General features: G+C 46.9%; 1 protein-coding gene across 16 annotated transcripts in view; it reads left to right on the forward strand.

Annotated features, from left to right (window-relative positions):
* Window positions 1-17053, forward strand: part of LOC105020469 (MAP/microtubule affinity-regulating kinase 3) — a 48749-nt gene that overhangs the window by 19422 nt on the left and 12274 nt on the right. For 9 of the 16 annotated variants that reach the window (XR_004575199.1, XR_004575200.1, XM_034289971.1 and 6 more), the window contains exons 4-13: window positions 3603-3651; window positions 8174-8239; window positions 8342-8412; window positions 10071-10127; window positions 11245-11481; window positions 11583-11723; window positions 12899-12998; window positions 15325-15437; window positions 16027-16180; window positions 16435-16652. Coding sequence is in view for 14 of the 16 variants with exons in the window: in XM_034289971.1 (XP_034145862.1) it covers window positions 3603-3651; window positions 8174-8239; window positions 8342-8412; window positions 10071-10127; window positions 11245-11481; window positions 11583-11723; window positions 12899-12998; window positions 15325-15437; window positions 16027-16180; window positions 16435-16652 (1206 nt within the window). In the remaining 2 variants the exon portion in view is untranslated. The remainder of the gene's footprint in view (window positions 1-3602; window positions 3652-8173; window positions 8240-8341; window positions 8413-10070; window positions 10128-11244; window positions 11482-11582; window positions 11724-12898; window positions 12999-15324; window positions 15438-16026; window positions 16181-16434; window positions 16653-17053) is intronic. The other 7 variants (XM_034289974.1, XM_010887556.4, XM_010887550.4 and 4 more) reach the window with 1 other exon arrangement.

The following is a 17053-nucleotide window of genomic DNA, read 5'->3' on the forward strand; positions in this document are numbered from 1 at the left end:
GGAAGCTACTGCCACCACCCCCCAGGTGCACGTGTGCGAGCGCACACACCCACACTTGTTTGTTTTTCTATCCTTCAGGGACCAGAAAAACCCCTAGCCCCATCTCAACCCTGCTGTTAACCCCAGTGAACCCACGCCTAAACCTGAAACTAAGTCGTAAATAGCCTTTTAGTGGAGACCAGCCAGACGCACCTTGTTGGGGCCCAAATTGTCCGGGTCTTCTGTGTAAAACCAGGATTTCATACACACATAGACAGGCCCGCGAGCACAAACACACCTTTGTCTCTGTCTCTCTGTCTCTCTCTCAATTCAATTCAACTTTATTAGCATGACAGTTATTACAACCATATTGCCAAAGTTAGAAGTACAGTAAGAAGGAGTCTACACGGTAGCAGCCCCATTTAAAGTCACATCAAGAACAACAATAACCAGCAGTGTCAGAAATATTCAGCAATAACAAAATGCTCAGAGTGAACAGGTACAAATAAACGAATAACAGTCATATAAACACTAAGAGCAGAAATCACCGTCATCGTCCGAAAGACCTAGCAACAGCTAAAACGCTGAGGTGACCAGTAACAAAGTGAGAATACATAAACAATGAATAAAATGTAACAGTGCACATTTTCACATTTTCTCTGTCTCTCTCTGTCTCTCCCTCTGTCACGTGCATACTGACCATTCTTAGACCGAAGTTAGGTTAAGGGTTAGGATAACGGTTCTTTTGGAGTTTGAGAGGGGAACGTTTCCTCTCCCTGGATCCACGCCTCTGTCCCCAGGAGCCATCGAGCCATAAACACTTATCCCTCGGTCTGTTCTGGGAAAAGAGTCCTGACACTCCTCATTTAACCCCGCTCACACAGATGAGCCATATGTGAATACGACGAAAAGTACAACCTTGGAGGTGTGTGTGTGTGTGTGTGTGTGTGTGTGTGTGTGTGTGTGTGTACTTCACGGCTGGACTCACAGGTGAACACAGGACTTATCACAACTCATGTCAGTCTCTGCTGTGAATCTAACATCAAACTGAGTCTGTGTTGCTTCTCTCAGAGTGCAGTCTGAAATCCCAACGCTTGTGTTATCATGTTTGAAACCCAAAGACAGAAGCAGAGCGAGAGCGTGATTTTGGTTCTTAACTATATAACAGGGACAAAAATAGCCCAAAACTGTAGTTAAATCAGAAAAAGGTGAGCAATGGGGACTTTTATCCTGTGGACATTTTGATGTTTTAGGGCAAACCGTGGACTTTGGGTTGGAAATATCTGAAGGCATTACCAGTTTAACATAACTTTAACATAAATGTTAGGTTGTTGAGGTTAAGGTTAGGGTTCTGGGGTTAAGGTTAGGTTAGGGTTCTGGGGTTAAGGTTAGGTTAGGGTTCTGGGGTTAAGGTTAGGTTAGGGTTCTGGGGATAAGGTTAGGTTGTTGAGGTTAAGGTTAGGGCTCTGGGGTTAAGGTTAGGTTGTTGAGGTTAAGGTTAGGGTTCTGGGGTTAAGGTTAGGTTGTTGAGGTTAAGGTTAGGGTTCTGGGGTTAAGGTTAGGTTGTTGAGGTTAAGGTTAGGGTTCTGGGGATAAGGTTAGGTTGTTGAGGTTAAGGTTAGGGTTCTGGGGATAAGGTTAGGTTGTTGAGGTTAAGGTTAGGGTTCTGGGGTTAAGGTTAGGTTGTTGAGGTTAAGGTTAGGGAAGTTGGAGTTAAGTCAGCTAGATGGCCAGGTCAGAGGGTGTGTGTTTGTGCACCGTGTTTGGCTGCTTTCCACTCATCTGTGAGGGAGGGGGTGTGTGTGTGTGTGTGTGTGGGTGTGAGTAATTAAAGCTCCATGATTACTGTTGACAGTGGGCAGCCTGCCTTGAGCAGCCCTCTCCCTGCAGCATGCTGTCGCTCTCTGATTCCTGCTGACTCATCCCTCTCATCTCACCAGCCGCAACTGGCTTCCTGTCCCCATGTCATCTGAACGCAGTGCCATGCCGTTGCCTAACCAGCCCGTTGCTGCCCGTTGCCTAACCAGCCCGTTGCTGCCCGTTGCCTAACCAGCCCGTTGCTGCCCGTTGCCTAACCAGCCCGTTGCTGCCCGTTGCCTAACCAGCCCGTTGCTGTCCGTTGCCTAACCAGCCCGTTACTGTCCGTTGCCTAACCAGCCCGTTGCTGTCCGTTGCCTAACCAGCCCGTTGCTGCCCGTTGCATAACCAGCCCGTTGCTGCCCGTTGCCTAACCAGCCCGTTGCTGCCCGTTGCCTAACCAGCGCGTTACTGTCCGTTGCCTAACCAGCCCGTTACTGTCCGTTGCCTAACCAGCCCGTTACTGCCCGTTGCCAAACCTGCCCGTTACTGCCCGTTGCCAAACCTGCCCGTTGCCAAACCAGCCCGTTACTGCCCGTTGCCTAACCAGCCCGTTACTGCCCGTTGCCTAACCAGCCCCTCCTGTAGGGTTTAACTCCAACCCTGTTCCTGGAGATCTTCCCTCCTGTAGGTTCTCCAACACTGTACCAAAGCTTTATTTGAATGCCGAAGGGGACATGTTTTCACACCATTCACCAGTATGGACCAGCAACATGAAGCTAGAAAGACATTGGGTCCCAAGAAGTCAAAGGCCGGGCCACCGTCCTACATCGACCAGTTTTACAGCCTGTATTAGCGGAGCCGGCTGTGTGCTTATCATTGTGTGAATGCCTTTGTGTCTCCGGGAGTCAGTTTGTGTCAACACACACACACACACACACACACACACACACACACACACACACACACACAGGTATCACAATCAGAAATTCCCTAAGCAGAGTATCACCTGTGTGTGAATAAAGTGCTTAGTAATTTGAGACATTTACCTTCTGTGGGTCCTGCAGAAGTCTTAATGTTTCCATACAAAGACATTAAATGGCAATGGCAGTTAAGTGATTAGAATTGAAAGTTTGGTTCAAAGGTCATTGGGTTTACTCTACTGAACCCAAGCAGGCTGACTGGAGGGGGTGTGATGTGGAGGAATGGCTGGTCGGACAGATCGGGAGAAGGGGGAATTCCAAGGGTAGCCCCTGCATCTTGGCATAGTGGACCACTGCTGACAAGTGACCAATGGAATTGTCCACATCCCAGGGCACCGACGAGAGATTGGGTCAGAAGGTTGTCTGAGGGCCACAGGGGCCGAGACCGTCACAGTGGGCTAGAGGAGGAACAGGGATGTAAAAAGGAAGGGTGGGAGTGCAGGAAAAGTGGAAGAGGGAAAGAAAGGCAGAGGAAGTGTTTACCGAACTCCCCAGGAAGTCATAGTCTGGGAGAGTTGGGTGGATTTTTCTCTGTTGTTCTGGACTTTCATGTGGAAGTAACTTGTGGGAAGTGTGTGTGTGTGATTTTGTTTTTGTGGCATTGCTGAAGGGGTGGGAGACAGGACATTACCAGTAACAACGAGAAAAACAGTGTGTTTGTGTGTGTCGTGAGAATATGTAGAAGTCTGCATTAAATGTGCATATTTTTTGTTTTAATCTCCAAAATTGTCCAGTATATGATCACAACCATAGAATATATGTAGTTTTTTTTTTTAAATCTTAATGTCTTTAGTGGAGAGCTTTTTCTCACTTCTGCTAATTTCTGTTTCTCTTTATCTTCAGCTCTTCAGGGAAGTCAGAATAATGAAGATTCTGAACCATCCAAACATTGGTAAGTGTGGTTTTGACAGACTGACTCGTCTGTAAATCTTGATACATTTTCTCTACGTGTTGCCGAAAGGTCATTTCAGGTTATATGGTTTGAGGTATACTTTTTAATAAACATTGATAAGCAGAAATGAAGTATTAGCTAATCCGCCACCAAGAAGTGCTTGGGCTTTTTTAAGTTTCTCACTGAGACCAATGATGACCTGTAGCAAGCCAGCGAGCAACTCACTGTACAGTTCGACAAAACAATAATTTTATAGAAATGGCTACTGCCACCACTACTTAAATATATTCCCATGATTTTAAACCAGTTTTTGGATCCCACGAAAGGCAAATCAGTAGGCAGGATTGCAAATGCTGGTAATCAACTGCCTGCATGAAAGCACAATGGTTTCATTCACCCAGATATTCACAAGGTGTTCCAGTTTGTTAAACTATGCTAGGAGTGTCAACAAAGTGGAAATGCTCTATTCACTTTCAATGAGGAATTTCTTTTATGTATTGTCTCAATGGGCTCATTCCCAGTATAAAGAAAATGTCAGCTGCTGTCTTTTCCTCCTCTCTCGTCCCCTCATCCCGTGTCCCATGTTTTGGAATTCCTCTCTGGAGTGGAGACACTGTGACATTCCCATCCCCCAACTGTGTAATTAAACCCCCCCCCCCCCCTCCCTATTTTCCCAGACTGTTTTCAAAAATTCTCACACAAACAAACACAGCGACCTTTCTTCTGGGGGTGTGAAAGGGGGGAGTTGGGATGCCCGTCATCTAACAGGCCCCCACTTAGCTCTGCTCCCCGTCTTTGTTGAACTGATGTCATCTGCCACCACTAACATGTGCCCCCCCCCACCACTACATACATACATACATACATACATACAGTGGGGAGAACAAGTATTTGATACACTGCCGATTTTGCAGGTCTTACCACTTACAAAGCATGTAGAAGTCTGTAATTTTTATCATAGGTACTCCTCAACTGTGAGAGACGGAATCTAAAACAAAAATCCAGAAAATCACATTATAAGTAAGTCATTAATTAGCATTTTATTGCATGACATAAGTATTTGATACATCAGAAAAGCAGAACTTAATATTTTGTACAGAAACCTTTGTTTGCAATTATAGAGAATACGTTTCTTGTAGTTCTTGACCAGGTTTGCACACACTGCAGCAGGGATTTTGGCCCACTCCTCCATACAGACCTTCTCCAGATCCTTCAGGTTTCGGGGCTGTCGCTGGGCAATATGGACTTTCAGCTCCCTCCAAAGATTTTCTATTGGGTTCAGGTGTGGAGACTGGCTAGGCCACTCCAGGACCTTGAGATGCTTCTTACAGAGCCACTCCTTACGGAGCCAGTTGCCCTGGCTGTGTGTTTCAGGTCGTTGTCATGCTGGAAGACCCAGCCACGACCCATCTTCAATGCTCTTACTGAGGGAAGGAGGTTGTTGGCCAAGATCTTGTGATACATGACCCCATCCATCCTCCCCTCAATATGGTGCAGTCGTCCTGTCCCCTTTGTAGAAAAGCATCCCTAAAGAGTGATGTTTCCACCTCCTTGCTTCACGGTTGGGATGGTGTTCTTGGGGTTGTACTCATCCTTCTTCTTCCTCCAAACACGGCGAGTGGAGTTTAGACCAAAAAGCTCTATTTTTGTCTCATCAGACGACATGACCTTCTCCCATTCCTCCTTTGGATCATCCAGATGGTCATTGGCAAACTTTAGACGGGCCTGGACATGCGCTGGCTTGAGCAGAGGGACCTTGCGTGCGCTGCAGGATTTTAATCCATGACGGCGTAGTGTGTTACTAATGGTTTTCTTTGAGACTGTGGTCCCAGCTCTCTTCAGGTCATTGACCAGGTCCTGCCGTGTAGTTCTGGGCTGATCCTTCACCTTCCTCATGATCATTGATGCCCCACAAGGTGAGATCTTGCATGGAGCCCCAGACCGAGGGAGATTGACCGTCATCTTGAACTTCTTCCATTTTCTAATAATTGAGCCAACAGTTGTTGCCTTCTCACCAAGCTGCTTGCCTATTGTCCTGTAGCCCATCCCAGCCTTGTGCAGGTCTACAATTTTATCCCTGATGTCCTTACACAGCTCTCTGGTCTTGGCCGTTGTGGAGAGGTTGTAGTCTGTTTGATTGAGTGTGTGGACAGGTGTCTTTTATACAGCTAACGAGTTCAAACAGGTGCAGTTAATACAGGTAATGAGTGGAGAACAGGAGGGCTTCTTAAAGAAGTGAGAGCTGGAATTCTTACTGGTTGGTAGGTGATCAAATACTTATGTCATGCAATAAAATGCAAATTAATTACAATATACAATACAATGTGATTTTCTGGATTTTTGTTTTAGATTCCGTCTCTCACAGTTGAAGAGTACCTATGATAAAAATGACAGACTTCTAAATGCTTTGTAAGTAGGGAAACCTGCAAAATTGGCAGTATATAAAATATTTGTTTCCCCCACTGTACATACACTGTGTGATAGGCCTAGGACTATCTTAGTATTTTTTTTTTTTTATATATATTTCTCTGGGCAGTTAGTGTAAATAAAGACATTTGAAGGAACTGGGAAAGTTGAGACCAAAAACACAGAGGAACACCCAAACAGCTGTCTGCTCTTGATGATTGATGAGATTCATATCTTCTCGGAGCAGAAGGCAGAAGAAACTCTCACTGTGTTGGATCGGCCACCTCCGAGCTTTAAGCTCGTCGTTGTCAAAGACTCTCTGGGATCACTTGGACAGGGAAAAGAAGAGTTATGGGAAATCCTGCAAAAAGCTTGGAAGATTTTTCCAAGTGACCACTTACAAAATTAAACGAGTCCATCAAAGCAGATCGCTTGGGTTCTGCGCTCAAATGGAGGACACAATACTTACTGGTTGTAAAAACAATGTTCTTGTTACCACTTATTGTATTCATGTTTCATTGTGTTTTACTGCAAAGCTAATGTTTAAAAAAGTATATATAAACACTTACTGCTCAGAATAATGTTGAAAGTCTTAAAACCTTTCCACAATGCTGTAGATGCATTGAGACAACATGCATTTTTAAGCACGTGTGAAAGGATGTAAACTGATGAGTCTGTATTGGATTTTATCTTCCATGGAGCTCAGGTGTGTGTGTGTGTGTGTGTGTGTGTGTGTGTGTGTGTGTGTGTGTGTGTGTGTGTGTGTGTGTGTGTGTGTGTGTGTGTGTGTGTGTGTGTGTGTGTGTGTGTGTGTGTGTGTGTGTGTGTGTGTGTGTGTGTGTGTGTGTGTGTGTGTGTGTGTGTGTGTGTGTGTGTGTGTGTGTGTGTGTGTGTGTGTGTGTGTGTGTGTGTGTGTGTGTGTGTGTGTGTGTGTGTGTGTGTGTGTGTGTGTGTGTGTGTGTGTGTGTGTGTGTGTGTGTGTGTGTGTGTGTGTGTGTGTGTGTGTGTGTGTGTGTGTGTGTGTGTGTGTGTGTGTGTGTGTGTGTGTGTGAGAGTGTGTGTGTGTGAGAGTGTGTGTGTGTGAGAGTGTGTGTGTGTGAGAGTGTGTGTGAGAGTGTGTGTGAGAGTGTGTGTGAGAGTGTGTGTGAGAGAGTGTGTGAGTGTGTGAGTGAGTCAGGTCTAGGTGTATATTTGTCCCCACTAGGGAAGAATGTGATTTAAAGGGTTAGGTTTTGGTAAAATCTTAACGGTTAGTTTTAGGGAAAAACCAGGCATTACTCTTTAGGGTCAGACATTAGGGCTAGGTTAAGTTTGGGCTATTTGGGTTATGGAACATGTTTTCTTTTCTATTTGAATACTTTGAATATGCACTACTTTTAGTTGAAATACAGTTTTGTATGTGTGTCCACGTATCTTGATAAGACAATAGAACGGGGTCCCAGTCATCATGGCTTTGGGCCAGACGGACGGGCTTTGGGCCAGACGGACGGGCTTTGGGCCAGACGGACGGGCTTTGGGCCAGACGGACGGGCTTTGGGCCAGACGGACGGGCTTTGGGCCAGACGGACGGGCTTTGGGCCAGACGGACGGGCTTTGGGCCAGACGGACGGGCTTTGGGCCAGACGGACGGGCTTTGGGCCAGACGGACGGGCTTTGGGCCAGACGGACGGGCTTTGGGCCAGACGGACGGGCTGTGGTGGAGTAAACAGCGTCTGTCTGCTGGCACCAGCATTTGTTTGACAATCTGCAGTATTACTCATCTAGACGGTGTATTTGGTTTGCTGCAGAGTAGCGCCACAGACAGACAGTGAAATGGTGATTGAGAATTCAAGAAAGAGCTACTTATGTTTCTGTCCATGGTGCTTGTTCTCTGTGTTCTGAAATCAACACAAAGATAATAGTCACTTTTCACCAGGGTTGGATTTCTGCCCATGCACTCTTATGTGCTTCGAGTCTAAAAGTGTCCATCAGTGGACAGTCTACACAGGAATTCATTTCTAGTCTTAAACTAGGCCTTGTCCGTGTCTGGGAAACTGGACCTCACTGTAACAAATACATATTTTCCTCGTTCGTCCTCTCTTTTACTTCCTTTCTCTCTGTTTCTTTCTCTCCATAGTGAAACTGTTTGAGGTGATAGAGACCGAGAAGACACTCTACCTGATCATGGAGTATGCCAGTGGAGGTGAGTTAATTTGGTGATGACATACTACTGTAAATAGTTTATTGCAGAGTTCACGATCGTACTTCTAATATACGGAGCGTTGACCTCTCTGTCTCCTTCCAGGGGAGGTGTTCGACTACCTCGTAGCACACGGCAGGATGAAGGAGAAGGAGGCCAGGGCTAAATTTAGACAGGTACTGCAGTGGTCTGTATTCAGACCTGAAAACACACACACATACACACAAACACACACATATACACACACACACACACACACACACACACTTGTTTTTCAATCCATTTGCCTAAACTTAACCTAGACATGAACTATGAACTGGTAATGCCTAAATCTGAAAGTAACAACCATTTAAAACTATGCCCGGTTGTAGGTTTTTTTTCCTAAACCTCCTGATCCAGAAATCAAATCTTTCCTAGTGGGGACCTGTTTTCGTGTTGTTGTTTTTTTTGCTTTGTGGGGACGTCTGGATCACATAAACCATAACATGCCATATTCAAAGACCTTCCTTGCTGGGAGTCATACTGACGCTGTCACTCCTTCAGGCAAAGCACAGACCTTCAGGCAAGCCAACCTGGCAGGACTGAGTCCTAAACCCCAAGAACCTGGGAGATGTTATGCCTAGCCCTGACCTTCACACTAATAAATAAGCCAACGTAAATATCTAGCAAAAAGCCCCGACCTTTTAAAGTGATGTCAGGACGTTTTGGGAAATGTTGGTCCTTGACAATGCAGGGGGAAACACATGCGAATGACTATATATTCTGGGAAATGGAAAACACTGTTGCTCAGTAAGAGGGACTCTCCTGCACTGTATCACCAAACTGGCAAGATGATTCATCAGAACAGATTCTGGTGAAAGAAATATGTGATATTGTAGAAATGATATAGAATGCTGTTGAAGGTGACTGGCTACTTCTGTTAAAACCAGCCCCTGCTGACCTGAATTACATAAACCACCAGATATAACACACACACACACACAGCTGATAGCACAGTACACACTAAACACACACACACAGACAGACAGAGTGCGTGATTGTGTTCTAGCCCCAGGCACGTCCCTGTTGTACAATCAATGGTGTTCTGAGAAGAGGCTGATGCAGGTCAATGTTGCTAATTGTCCACACACATACATCCACGTGTGCGCACACACAGGCACTTACGCACACAGACACTTACACACACACACACACACACACACACACACACACACACACACATATACATGCATGCATACACATACACACACGTTTGTGTCTCTTAATATCATCAGTACTTATAGTGGAAAAAGGGGTGTGGTAAGATGCTGCCCATCTGTCTTGTTGTCACCAGAGGTTTTACCCAAAGGGTATCCTTCCTGCTATAATGTTTACTGTTGTGTTTACCTAAAGGGGCCAACTGACCTTACCCCCCCCCCACCCCCCAAGGACCACATTCCTAAGAAACAAAGGACTGGCACCCTCCTTGGTCCAGGCAGGAGAACCGATGGTCAAAGTACCTAGTGATGCGCTGATATTATACAGACGTGTGTCACAATCAAAGTAAAGATGTACATACCAGGCAATAGAAAGACAGACATTTCTCAAATGTACCTTAAATCAAAATATCCACAACAAGGTCCAAATATAGATGTATTTTTCATGTTTACTTTTCTTGTGAGGACTTCGGTCCATATTCTACCTGTGAAACAAGACACACAGCAGACATTTTTCTCGAGTGCAGCAGGTGCTGCGTGATGTCCCTTTCAGAGGAACTTGTCGACATCATATTATACCCTCCTACAGCGACGCGGCGACTCGTAATGGTGAGCCTCTCGTGTTTTTTCTTTTGCAGATTGTGTCTGCTGTGCAGTACTGTCATCAAAAACACATCGTACACAGAGACCTCAAGGTACTCAAAGCTGTGTGTGTACGTACATATGCGTGTGTGTGCGTGTGTGTGGGTGTGTGTGTGTCATTACACGCTCTATTTCCACATTCTGTTTCCACTATGAGTCTTCCTAATTTATGCATGAGCACGTGGGTGAGTGGGGGCTGGAGAGAAAGAAACACAGACTGTTATACGGGGGGTAGGGGGGGGGGGTGGAGAGGGAGAGGGAAGGCGTGCAGGAAGAGAGAGAGATGGGAGGGAGATGTTTAATAATTTTTTTTAAATAAAGGAGACATGTTATCAGACACATTGTGTCTGCGATGTCGGCTCTGAATCGTCCTGGATGAAGACGGACAGACAGAGGGTGGTGTCGGATGCCTCTATGCTTTATTTCTTTCTCCTCTTCCTTCTCCTTTTCTGTTCCCCTATCGCTCCTCCACCCTCTGTTTCTTTGCCCTATATAGTGGCACAAACCTGCTGTGTGTCTCTCCCCCCCCCCCCAATCTGAAATCTAACTATCAAGACTGGTTTGACACGGGCACTTCAACTCAGACACAGAAAAACAGACTGTAAAAAACAGCTTTTATCTCTCCTACACACTCTGCCTGCAGTTTGGGTATTACATGGTTGTCTCCCTTTTATAATTTCCCCTGAAAATTTCACGTCTTCCTCCATTTCATGTTTTCATTTGTTTGCCCTATTCTTATATTTTCTGAATAGCTGGTGACTATGCCAGCTTCAGTGTGAAAGTTGGCAGCCCTCTGCATGTGGTATTGAATATTGGGGCAGGGAGACTATAGCTGAACAGTGACATGTTCAGGGGGATGGATGTTGGCCTCCAGGGGGGATGGATGTTGGCCTCCAGGGGGGATGGATGTTGGCGCCCAGGGGGGATGGATGTTGGCGCCCAGGGGTAATGGATGTTGGCGTCCAGGGGGGATGTATGGACAGTGTTTGCTTCGTTATCCATCTGCAACGTTCAGGACTGTGGGTGAATGGTGTCCCTCAAGCACCAGTCTTTGGGGGGAAAAACGTGCCCACTCTTTCTCACAGCACTGAACACACACACACACACACACACGCGCACGCGCGCGCACACTCTCACTCACTCTCATCCCTGCGCCTCCATCCCAATCAGGCAGAGAACTTACTCCTGGACGCCGACATGAACATCAAGATCGCGGACTTCGGCTTCAGCAACGAGTTCACCATGGGCAACAAGCTGGACACGTTCTGCGGCTCCCCGCCCTACGCCGCCCCGGAGCTGTTCCAAGGGAAGAAGTACGACGGACCCGAGGTGGACGTCTGGAGCCTGGGGGTCATCCTGTACACGCTGGTCTCAGGGTCACTGCCCTTTGACGGCCAGAACCTCAAGGTGAGCGTGCGTGCGTGTGAACCAGTGTTAGTCATCCAGGTGTGCTGGTGGCAAGTTTGCAATCTGACCTCTGACCCTGTGCCCTTTGTGTCCCCCTGTAGGAGCTGAGGGAACGTGTTCTCAGGGGGAAATACAGGATCCCATTTTACATGTCCACCGACTGCGAGAACCTCCTCAAGCGCTTCCTGGTTCTGAACCCAGCCAAGCGTGGTACTCTAGAGGTGAGGGAGGAAGGCCCAAATGTAAATATGTCTTTTGTTTATTACATTTCTTAATGTCGCCGTCCACCGCTCTTCCTTCTGCACCTCCCCCCCCCCTCCCCCCGCGTCTGGATTCTGTCTGGGCCGATGCATGATGGGAATCATGGTTGAAGAGATTGAACAGCGCCGGCGTATGGTCACTTGCATGGGAACACACACACACACACACACTGCAGAGTAGATTTTCCAAAGCTGGACACGCATGCACTTATGCACCTCTACATGCCCTTTCCCCGTGTATTCCTCAGTCCTGTCACACGCTCCTCCTGCCTTGCCGAAGACGTCTTCATTTATTGAACAGCCAGCGGCGGCTTTCCCTTCGCGCCAGGCGTGTCTTTCACTCCCGACCACTTCCACCAAAAGCAGACGACAAGCTGTCAAAATGTAACTGCCTGTTTTTAGATAGGGCTAGCTGGAGTGGCTAAGTGTGTGCACTGACGTGCGTGCACGCACACACACACACACACACACACACCAACCCTTGTCTGACTGTAATATAACCTGCTGGGTAGCCTGCTAACCCGTGTCCCAGTCCAGCCTCTTTACATCCCCCTGCTCTACTTGTTTCTGTTTCGTGTCAGTGGACACGGGAAAAGCACGCGGGTGCAATCCATTAGCTTAATTCCAATGTACAGTATTCCCCCCATAAATTTACAATTCCATTTAAGTTCAGTTATAGGACTGATTGAAATGTAAATCGAAATGCTATTTTACCCCAGCAAACCCTAAACCCAGCCCCTGTTCATGAGCCTGTGACTGAATGGTCCGTTCTAACACTACGCAACCCCAGAACGCATTCAACTAACCCACTTCCTGGTCATGTCAAACGAGGCCAAGTGAAACGAGTTGGAGGAAGCAGAAAGAGACCGGTTGGCTGTTCTGCCTGATGCACCCCAGGGCTCCGCCTTCTGCCTCTGTCAGTCACCCCTCTGAACCCCTGGGTAGATCTGATTAGTTAGACGAGTAACACCTCCTGCTCCTGAGGGGTAAAATGTTCACATAGAGCTCCTGTGGGAGCCGACCTCTGCAGTCGTCTTGAGGGTGGAAGTGCACAGGATTTGGGTGTAGTCTGGTCTGGGACTGGGTCATGTTGGCTCGGACGGGCGAACCGGGCCCTGTGAAGCGGGGGGACTATGACGTGTCTTTGTCTCTTGCAGCAAATCATGAAGGACCGGTGGATAAACGCAGGCTGTGAGGAGGACGAACTGAAGCCCTTCGTGGAGCCAGAAACAGACATCACGGACCAGAAGAGAATAGGTACCCTGCCGGGCCCAGTTCCCTAACTGACCCATCAGTGTTTGCAGACCTGAACAGCCTGGATAGGGGGAAACGTTCTGGTGATGTTGCTCCTTATAGATGGATGCCTAGGGGGAAACGTTCTGGTGACGTTGCTCCTTATAGATGGATGCCTAGGGGGAAACGTTCTGGTGACGTTGCTCCTTATAGATGGATGCCTAGGGGGAAACGTTCTGGTGACGTTGCTCCTTATAGATGGATGCCTAGGGGGAAACGTTCTGGTGACGTTGCTCCTTATAGATGGATGCCTAGGGGGAAACGTTCTGGTGACGTTGCTCCTTATAGATGGATGCCTAGCGTGTCCCTCAAGGACATAGTCAGTGACTTTGCTCATGTAGGTTATTGTCAGGTCGTCTTGACAAGCACGACAGAAAAGCCTGGCGCCGCAGTCCGGTTGCACAAGTTTACATTGAACACTAAATGGAAATGTTGTATCGTGTAGTGAAAGCTTGTGGGACCAGGCTTCTGCGCCAGGCTACGAATAGGACACCTGAGATGGAAAATCCTTGTAAAACACACAGACACACGTCCTCTGTTCTCACACACTAATGCCAACCTATAAACTGCTGTGAGGGTTGACTGTGTAGTTCCCTCAAGGAGGAGCTCCTTGAGTCAGACGGCTTTCTTCCTGAGAGCTTCCCATGTCTGAAACACTACCTTCTTACATTCGTATCTGTGCCATCTATCGGTCTTTCACGCATTACCTCAGGCTGTGGCTCGTCTTAGTCAAGAGTGGGATCTGTGTCTGGGAATGATCACACTGCCGTACCCTCATTATATTAAGGAGGCTATGAGGTTCTCACAATCCGATATCTTTTGTCCTCCTAAAATATTGCTCACAGTGTCCGCTGCAGACGGACAAGAAATTGCATTTCTGTAAATAAATTGGCTCCTGGTTTCAAAGGCTGGGGCCCATTATGAAGAAGGTTTTGGTGCGGGGAAGGCCAACTAGCACAAACGTTATTGTCCCTGGCTGTGCATACATGCTTTAGTTGTTGTCTGAAGCGCATGAGGCGTGTGCTTGTAATGTCTCTGTACATTCGTTCAATCGTTTTTTTTGTTTCCATTGCTTTGTGTGCGTGTTAAGTCCTTCTTGTCTTCGTGTGTTGCGTTGCATGTGCCCATTGTGTTGTTGTTTAACAACTTGGACAAGGGACGGCAGTTGGCACATTCACACAGATATGTTTTTGTGCACTGTCCTTTTGGAAAAACTAAAAAACCTGTTAGACATTGACAGATTGTCATTCCGTTTATTCCTTTCAGGCTGGACATGCATACAGTACCACTTAAAAGTATACACGCGCTTACCTGCATGTGTTTGTCCAAACTAGTGACTGGTACGGTATATTTTGGTAGTTTTGTCGAGGGCGAACCCAGCCTCTTTGATCTGACGATATAATATTAATGGCGATATATTTATTTGTATATCTACATTAAATCTTGAATCCATCGTGATGTAAGTTTCATCCAACCCTAAAATGAACACACACACAATAACAGTCACACAAATGTCATGGCGTCATTGAATTGCATGTGTTTGCGTGTGCGCACACACATTTATATATATATACATGCACGCGCACACACACACACACACACACACACACACACACACACACACACACACAGAGAGACAGACAGACAGATCCAGGAGTCAATACTGTCAGGCCTAATTCTCCCCCGGCCCCGCCCTGCTGCCAGGCCCTGTGGTTGTCCGTCGATGCCAGCATTGATCTCCCTCAACGGGGTGTAACTGGGCCTGGCTGAAAGCCTAGGGATTAGCCCACTGAGCTGCTCGAATCCCCAAGTCCACAAGGTGAGAAATACCTTGAGCAGGGCACTTAACCCTAATTCCTCAACAAAAGAAATGGCGTTAAAATATATCTGATGACAGATGTCTCGCAATCTCTCGTGTACAGGGAGGTGGATGAGAAACATCAGTGTCAGAAAGGATGTTATGAAACCACAACAAGCCAACGCCTCTTTGTCCAGAAATGTCCTACTTAACCTGCAGTTTTCACTTTCAGAAATATACATTTTCTAATAATTATTGTTTTAGGTTTTGTTGTCTTCTCACCAAATACAAAATGGCTGCAGGTTGTGCCCCATCCTTTTTCTCCCAGTGTTCTTTTTTTGTCTCTGCTGGTAAAGTAGATAACGATGCATTTAGAATGAAGGCATCAGCCCTAATAATGACTATACCGTCACAGACTGCAGATTTATTGGCTGTTTCAGGCTGATACAGCTTGTCTTGCTTGTCTCACTTGTGTCTCACTCCCTTTCCCAGACATCATGGTGGGGATGGGCTACAGTCGGGAGGAGGTCACGGAGTCTTTAACAAGGATGAAGTATGATGAGATCACGGCCACGTACCTGCTACTAGGCAGGAAGTCCACAGAGGTGAAGACATTTGTCGCTAGCTTCTAGAGACACTCCAACCCTGCCTCGTTCTATACTCTTTCTTTTTATTAAAATGTGATTTTAAGCCTAACTTGAACCCCTAACATTTATCTCACTTTTAACCTTAAATACAATATTTATTTTAAGATATTTTGGCTAAACAATCCCTTTTAAGTTGGTAATAACAGTCGTGCTAGTGTGAGATTATTGCCGCTACAAAGCGCTGGCTATGTCATGTATAGATTTTCTTCCTAGCAATGCCCAACTTTCATCATGGTTAAGGTTTGGGATGTGTGTGACCGTTTGAACGAAACAGGTTTGAAACCAAATGACGTGCAACACCTGATAGTCTGTCAGGATGATACAGCACTCTCATTGTTGCTGTGAAGAATGTCACCATTTGTAATGTTACGTCAAAAACTGTGTGACCTGCAGTAAAACTAATTCTAATCTGCAGTAAAGCTAATTCTAATCTGCGGTTAAAAGCGTTCTATTTGCACTTAGTCTTCAACTACAAATCTTTTATCTGCAATAGAGCTCTCACCTTCACTAAAAGTAGTAGTAATCTGTGATTTAATTTCTCTCCCAGTTGGATGCCAGTGACTCTGTCTCAAGCAGTAATCTGTCTCTGGCCAAGGCGCGGCCCTCCAGCGAGCACAACAACAACGGCCACTCTCCAGCCCACCCCAAGGCCCAGCGGTCCGTCTCCGGCACCCAGAAACAGAGACGCTACAGCGACCAGGGTGAGAACAGTGGCGGGGGGCCGTGAAGGAAGGACAGGAAAGGAGACATGGGTTGCAACTCATTTCTAAAGGCTCAAACCTGGCACATTATTTGAATCCTAAACAGGCACATGACTTGAAAAGGAAGTATTGCCTTTGTGGGTACAGAATATCAGTTTGCGGCTAAAGAAGCCAGTCATACCCAGGGGTTTATGAGGACAAATGATATGTGACCCTCCCAAAGCTTCATGTTCACCATGCCTCCCTCCGTCCAGCCGGTCCATCCATTCCCTCGGTGGTCTACCCCAAGAGGAGCCAGACCACTTCGGCCGACAACGGTGACCACAAAGAGGACGCGGGTGCCCAGCCCCGGAGGTCTGGCTCGTCGGGGGGTCGCAGCGGCGGAGCGCCTGCCAGTCCCCTGTTGGGTAATGCCAATAACCCGAACAAGGCTGACATCCCCGATCGAAAGAAGGGCTCCACCACACCCACTGTGAGTGCCGTCAGACAGCAAACACTGTACACGCAGTGTACACTGTATATATGGATGCTGTACACGCAGTGTACACTGTATATATGGATGCTGTACACGCAGTGCACACTGTATATATGGATGCTGTACACGCAGTGCACACTGTATATATGGATGCTGTACACGCAGTGCACACTGTATATATGGATGCTGTACACGCAGTGTACACTGTATATATGGATGCTGTACACGCAGTGTACACTGTATATATGGATGCTGTACACGCAGTGCACACTGTATATATGGATGCTATACACGCAGTGTACACTGTATATATGGATGCTGTACACGCAGTGTACACTGATGTGCCAGAAAAACTGGTACACCGGTCTAATACTTGGTAGGCCTCCCACGGGAGAGCA

This window comes from Esox lucius, chromosome 23 (genome assembly GCF_011004845.1).
Source record: "Esox lucius isolate fEsoLuc1 chromosome 23, fEsoLuc1.pri, whole genome shotgun sequence".
In the NCBI taxonomy this organism is placed as follows: Eukaryota; Metazoa; Chordata; class Actinopteri; order Esociformes; family Esocidae; genus Esox; species Esox lucius.